We start from the raw sequence: 6,695 nt of genomic DNA, 5'->3' as shown, positions 1-6,695 counted from the left end.
CTCAAACACAGCAGGACAGACCACGTTAGAGCAGATTAGGTGCTCTCATTGAAAGCATTGACTTCAGAGCTTCATTTAGCACGGCTTGCCGTACTTTTTTTATCATCACCAGCATCTATGGTTGTGTAACGATGTGAACTTAACTCTTACTAAAAATACTCTTGAATAGGTGAATAAATAGATTTAGGTGCATGTGGTAGTTTTACCAATGTTCACTCCAATGTTCTTCAATAAGTGTTTTACAAACCATGATTGGAAGTGTTTTTGATGAGTATGAATCAGTAACGGACATTCTTTGGCCGCGGGATGAGACGGAAACGGGGGTTTGGTATCCATATTTGTGGATTCGGCGTGTCTCTGGTCCCCAACCCCCGTGAATAAGGGGGAATATTGTATGAACCTCAGTGTATTCAAGTATCTGGTTTTCAGTTCCTCAGTGTCATGTCATCTGCTCTGTTATGTCACTGGTTTGGTCTCCCCTGGTTTTGTCATGTTTAAGTTTATTTAGTGAATTTTTAAGTTTCTGCCACCTAGTATTTCCTCCTGCATTTGGGTCCGTCACCACCATTCCTGACAGGAAACGCTCTGGTTGGACGCTTGGTCTTGTCGTAAAACCTTTCCACCAATCAGTGGGTTACATAGTGTGACAACAGAATCCCCGCCCAAAAGGGTCCATTTCCTTTTTCTATGGACCTAGGACCAACGGGGACCAGAAATGGTACCAGGTGCTCAAGTCCAGTCCGGTCTGGACTGCTCAGTGGAAAGGAGGCATTTATGAGGGGTGGTGGAACCTGGGTGACTTGATGTCTTTTTTCAAAGTTTTCTGCTCTTCTTCAGCCCTCAATGAGATCGGTCTATTCCAGGGATAGGCAACTCCAGGCCTTGAGGGCCGCAGTGTCTGCATGATTTCTAGATATCCAAGCCCTACTGATGACTGATTACCTGGTGCAGGTGTGTTCAGCCAGTTAGAACAACCCAGAGCAGAGATGTTGGAAAACATGCAGGGCCCTAGAAGCCTGGAGTTGCCTATCCCTGGCTATTCCATTATAAATGTTACATTTGATTTATTGTTCAAACCATTTAATTAGACAAAAAAGAAGGTGATTAGTCTTGGATTCCAAAATAAAACTACAAAAAGTGATCACATACTTATGGACAAACTTCAAAGCAACAATGGGCTTTTCCTGATGTGGAAACTAAATAGTAAAACTAAAGAAATGATGAGTTCATTGCAGTTGAGAAGGATCAGTGGTTGTCTATTACAAAGTAAGAGTAAAACCAATAATATAGACATTGCTTATAATTGTAATTGTAACAAATTCGTTTTATTAGAGATGTGAGTCATGCATCTCGTTTATCACCCTAGATCAGAAAAAAGATGAACTGCATGTGGGGTTCACACTCCTAGAGGTTTGCTGTGATGATTCATTTACAAATCCAAACCATCAGTGATTACACAACAAAGACCTGCAGAAGAGAGTCAACTGGAAAATCCATCTAAACACTTGTTAGAACCTTACCGTGGCGTGCAGCCATCCTCTCTTATTCATGGCCAGGAATCTGTTACTGTAAACTCCTTTGATACCAATGACCCCCTGGGAAATGGCAAAGAGCTGTAGGACACCTGAGAGGACAGACAAGAGGGGGAGATCATTCATGGAGGGAGGAATGGATGCTGTGCTCTGGAGCAGGTCACTCTATCATCTGCTTCAGCTGTGTTTCAGAGGGAAACAGTTTCTGTCCAGAATTTATTTTGGATCCCAGCATGTTGCACACTAACCTGAAGGATGTCTACCCCTATTGATGGTGAGAAGAAAGCACTTCAGTGACGCTGATTACAGGTTTGCTATGAGAAAGAGCTCGGCTGCATGTCCTCAGTGGCTGCTGCTATCAGACAATTTATTTGTTTTAAAGAAAAATAATCATTCAACCTGGTTCTAGTAAAAGTGGGCATTTTCTCAGAGTTCTTTTTTTATCACTTATGAAGAGACGGTTTTGGACTTTTACACATCTCCAGGTAGAGTACAGCCATGGAGAATGTAATGCACCAAAATTAATTTCTGATCCTCATTTTAAAAAAGAAACATTTGAAATTATTGGAAGATTCAGATCATTTAAGGTCCCAGATCTCAGACATGTCACGGAAAACCAATGAACCTTGTCTGTCTTTTTGTTAATCTCCCTCATTTGTCTGATGTAATCACAGGGGGATCTTTTCATGACATTACAGGGAGGAGCAGTCTCCTGCTGATCTGCTGCTGTCAGGCAGCAGATTCACAGCGCTGAAATACATGTAACCTGATAACTCTTCTAAGAAGGAGCATGAAATGAAGGCGCAAGTGCTCTTCCACTGGGAGCATGGGCTGTTCTCAGCAGAGGAGTGATGAAGTATCTGATGAAGTGATAAAAACATCAGCCTCTCAGATACTTCTGTAGCTTCCTCATCAAAGTAGGATTTTTGCTGTAGAAACACTGGAATTTTCAAACGGAATTCAGTTTTTTCAATTTTTTCACAAAAACATTGCTGTATGATCACATACTAACATGTATGTAGATTGGATGTCCCTCAACCTGCATGTCAGTTTCAACTTTTTTGAGGGGGGGGGGTTGATGCTGGAGGACAGAACCTTTATATGACTGATGTTTCATGGTCTATGCTAAAATAGTTCATCTATTCATTCACTTTCTGAGCCCACTGAATCCCTTTTGAAGTCAAAGGGTTACTGGAGCCTATGCCAGCTACTGTCGGACGAAGGCGGGGCTTACCATTGACAGCTCGCTAAAGCAATGATTTTAGAAAATGATCAGGGGTTTTTTTGTAATTTTTTGGCACAAATATTCAGTAAAACTGGTTTGAAAATTGAAAAAAAAAACATCAATATTTCTTGACCCAGATCGGCCTCTCTCTCTTCATGCTGCGTTGCATTCACAGCACCTCAGTTCAATGACAGAGAAAACTTCTGCTGGTTTTTTTTTTTCTAGCAGTTTTTTCAGAAAAAAAGATTAAAAATAATGTTGTACTCTGATTTAAGTCCTTTGTTTATTAAGCAAGCTTAATGTTCTGGCTTTGCATTGTGGGTCACAACATAATAGCAACTGTTCTTATGGTTCAGTGCTCAGTCGGACGGACAGGCCAACAGAGTTCAACAAACTGCCAACAGCAGGGCGAATACTGCTGTGCTGTTAGTCCTGTGTTCTTCTGCACCAGCTGTAACATGTCTCCCCCATCAGGGGCATCAGCTGCCTGAGCTGCATGAGTGAACAAGCTCAGAAGTTTTCTGAACACCTCAGTCAAGTACCGGTGGAGTCTGGTCAACTGCTTTCATAAATAAAGAGATCAATACAGCAATCAATCTGGTCCCAGTTTTAGCACCAGTACCAATGAAGTGCAGTCAGCTGACTCCAAACACAGAAAACAGTTAGTAGCAATAAATAATGACAGATGAGAGAGTGAGAGAGGAAAAAATGTTTGTTCCCTAGAACTCATCCATGTCTACTCCAGAGACTGACCTCACTGTGGCTGCTGAGTCATTGAAGATTCACATGAATCCCCACAGGACAGCTGTGCCATGATATCTTAAACCATGCATCAGTGTCCGTCGGAACCCTGAGAAAACTGGGGGTTCATTCCAGGTTGAAAAGCACTGGAGAAATCACAGCAGCTGCTTCCCGCTGTGGGCCTGAACCAAAAATGTGTTTAAATGAAGAAAACTGTGGGGGAGAGGACTCCATAAATCAAAACACCAAAAGCTTGTCATGTTTTTTGTTGTTGTTGCAACATAAAATTTACCTTCAGAATTGTTTCAAAAACTTACAGCCAAGCTGCATAAACCCCATAGCAGTCCCACAGAAACATCTGAGCCTACCTTGACTCTGAGACAGAATGATTAATGTCTTCAACTAAAAAAACACAATTTTTAGTAAATGTAGACGACTATATAAATATATTTTTTTTTCGGTAAAACTGCGTGCTCATTTAAAACAACACTTTCATGATGCAACACATCCTAAATGTGGCTCCTGCTACCTCAGAGACTTCTAACTAGAGAAAGTTTCCTGACATGGAATCAGACCAAATTAATGTTTCAAGTCGACAGCTCCACCGCGCGTGACAATGACTTCATCCTTGGAAGGTCTTTGCTGTCAGGTCAGTGATTTTACAGATGAAGCGAAGGAGGCCTGGTTTCCGGGGCATTCAGCTCTGAGTGCGCAGCGGCGTTGCTGTGATGTAATCCTCATGCTGCACCTGTTACTCCCACAAATAGTGAACCTCCGCAACCCCGGACAGCTTTAACGGGGCTGGGCTGCAGGTTCAGGCGCGCGCGCGGTGTGAATCATCAGTTCACCCTGGCTCGGTGGTTTCTCAAAAAAGTTGGAAACTTGCCGCTCCGGCAGGCGCCGGACTAATCTGAGCATCAAACGACTTAAATGTACTTACTCAGGTGGTTGGGCTCATGGCTGCCGTTCACTCTGCCGTCGGGATGGATTTGCAGATGGAAGCCGATGCCCACCCTGCAGTACAGCCTGCAGGTCCTGCGCCCGGAGCGGACTCGCTCCTCCAAGAGTTCCTCTGCTCCACACATCGAGAGCGCGGCGATCAGGAGGAATAACACAACATTCATCTTCCGACAAAGACGACCCCCTCTAGACCACTTGGCGCATTGTGTGTAGTTCCTGGGGACGCGCGGCGCTCGTGGGCACGCAGGAGCTCCAGTGTTTCGGCTGGCACGGAGATATTTATAACGCCAGTGATCTCACTGCTCGATGCAGGACGAGCTTAAAGGACGCTCTTTCGTCCAGACCCTGCTGCGGAGACGCCTCGCCTGCTCAGCACCGACCCTCAACAGCAGGGACACACACGGAGCATTTCTCGGAGACGGTGCGCCAGGACGCGCTGCGCGCGGCGTTTACGCACGGCCAGGAGACGACAGGCGAAGCTTCTTCTGAACGGTCTTGTGGTGACTTTTAGAAAATGAGTTTGGTTGCGCTCTTTCAAAATGAATATCTGATGAGTGGAGGTTTTGAGGTGCTCCCTGCTCCTTTGAGTCAAAGTTTAGTCCACAGTCAACTGAGATGTCCTCTTGCTGCAGCGGATGTATCCTTCAAGCAGACTGCAGCAGTTCTTCCAATCTGACTGACATAAACCCACACTAAACTGCAGAAAAGGTTTGCATCTTACTGAGTCTTGGAGTTTTGTCCAGGCAGAAATCTCTTGGATGATTTTTTAAACTGTCTGACAGTTTAGAGTTAAAACATGCTGCAAGAACATGTTTGACAATACTGAAACATTAATCCTCTTCTGTCAGGGAACCTCAGCAGGTTTTTTTAAGTCCAAGTGAAAGTCTGGTTCACTCATTCATAACTATTAACTAAATTCAGTTTAGATGCCTTCAAAAAGCAAATACAATGTTATATATATCTCACAAAATGTGTGTTGTTACAATACAGTAATGTAGTGTAGCTCCCCATCGTGCACCCTGTGATCTTTTCTTCCCCTGCCACTAAGAAAAAAGATTTTAAAGTTTTTTGAACTGTGGGAGGAAGCCAGAGTCCCTGGAGAAGGCCCACACATGAAAAATCCTCCATCGATGATTCTGTTCTACGTCTGACAGCTGGGACTTGAAGCTGGGACCTTCTCGCTGTGAGACAGGAGCGCTGACCACTGCACCACCATGCAGCCAGTATTTGTTAATACATTTATTTAAATAAATTAGTAACATTTCTGAACTCAATAATCCACTTAAATTTTTTAATGAAACTTCTGACATTAAGAATGCACTGGTGTAAGAGATAATGAAGATGAAAATGTCTGTTTTAAAATGACAAGTGTCCTTTGCTCCATCGTTAATGTTGCAGTTTGACCAAGATGCTTAATTTCCTAAAAATGTTCCACTTCACATTTTTGTCTTGCTCTAAGTGCAGCACACATACTGGCCTCGCCTCATCTGTTTTCTTTGGCGTGTGGTCATGGCTGCACATGCTCAGAGTTAAGCTCACTCATTTTCTATCTTTACTTACATTCACAGTAATCCCCTCTCTCTTTGTTTTCAGGGGCCCAGCCGTGTCTGAGGTTGATTATCTCTGGCGTTCCTGTGGATCACAGCCCGTATGGGACATAATTGTCTCTGTCCTACAGAGCCGCTACCTTTATATAAACAGCAAGACAGTGTTTAGTCGGACTCTGCTAATGGTCAGACATTCATCTGAAGTCATTCAAGTAACAGTGAGGTAATCTCCGGACTTGTCCAAACATGGATGATCTTAATTGATTTTCTACCTGATTGATTCCAGCTTTCTGCAGCTTCTTAGGCTAAGCTAGCAGCAGAGCATGTGCCTCAGCCCATTATGTGAAGGTCCAGCTGAATCTTTCAGACTGTCATCAAAGGAACTGGCAGAGGGGGACCGAGCCATTGTTTTATTGATCACAAAGTCCACGTCCCGCCCAGAAGATCCAGATCCTTACCTGCAGCAGCTGGGGCATTTTGTCAAAATCACCAGTGAGCTGTCTGTGATTACCTTGAGCCGTCTGCACGCCCACACAATGAAACCGTAACACCAAATGATTTAACTAGTTATCTGATGAGCTAGCATCAGCTTTCATTCTGAACTCACCAACATGGATCTACTTTTGTTGTGATGTTGTGGAGACATACTCTTGTTTTCACAGTCAACATTCTTTTACATTTTTTGGCTGT

General features: G+C 43.6%; 1 protein-coding gene across 1 annotated transcript in view; it reads right to left on the bottom strand.

Moving 5' to 3' along the window:
• Positions 1-4,644, bottom strand: part of fgf5 (fibroblast growth factor 5) — a 15,969-nt gene extending 11,325 nt beyond the window's left edge. The window contains exons 1-2 of the mRNA XM_024260114.2: positions 4,439-4,644; positions 1,521-1,624 (exon numbers count right to left, since the gene is read on the bottom strand). Of these exons, the coding sequence (XP_024115882.1) occupies positions 1,521-1,624; positions 4,439-4,622 (288 nt within the window). The 5' untranslated portion in view covers positions 4,623-4,644. The remainder of the gene's footprint in view (positions 1-1,520; positions 1,625-4,438) is intronic.
• Between the last annotated feature and the right edge of the window lie 2,051 nt (positions 4,645-6,695).

This window comes from Oryzias melastigma, linkage group LG9, assembly GCF_002922805.2.
Source record: "Oryzias melastigma strain HK-1 linkage group LG9, ASM292280v2, whole genome shotgun sequence".
Taxonomy (NCBI): Eukaryota; Metazoa; Chordata; class Actinopteri; order Beloniformes; family Adrianichthyidae; genus Oryzias; species Oryzias melastigma.
Note: the sequence above shows the minus strand (reverse complement) of the source record. Positions and strands in the feature narration are given on the sequence as shown.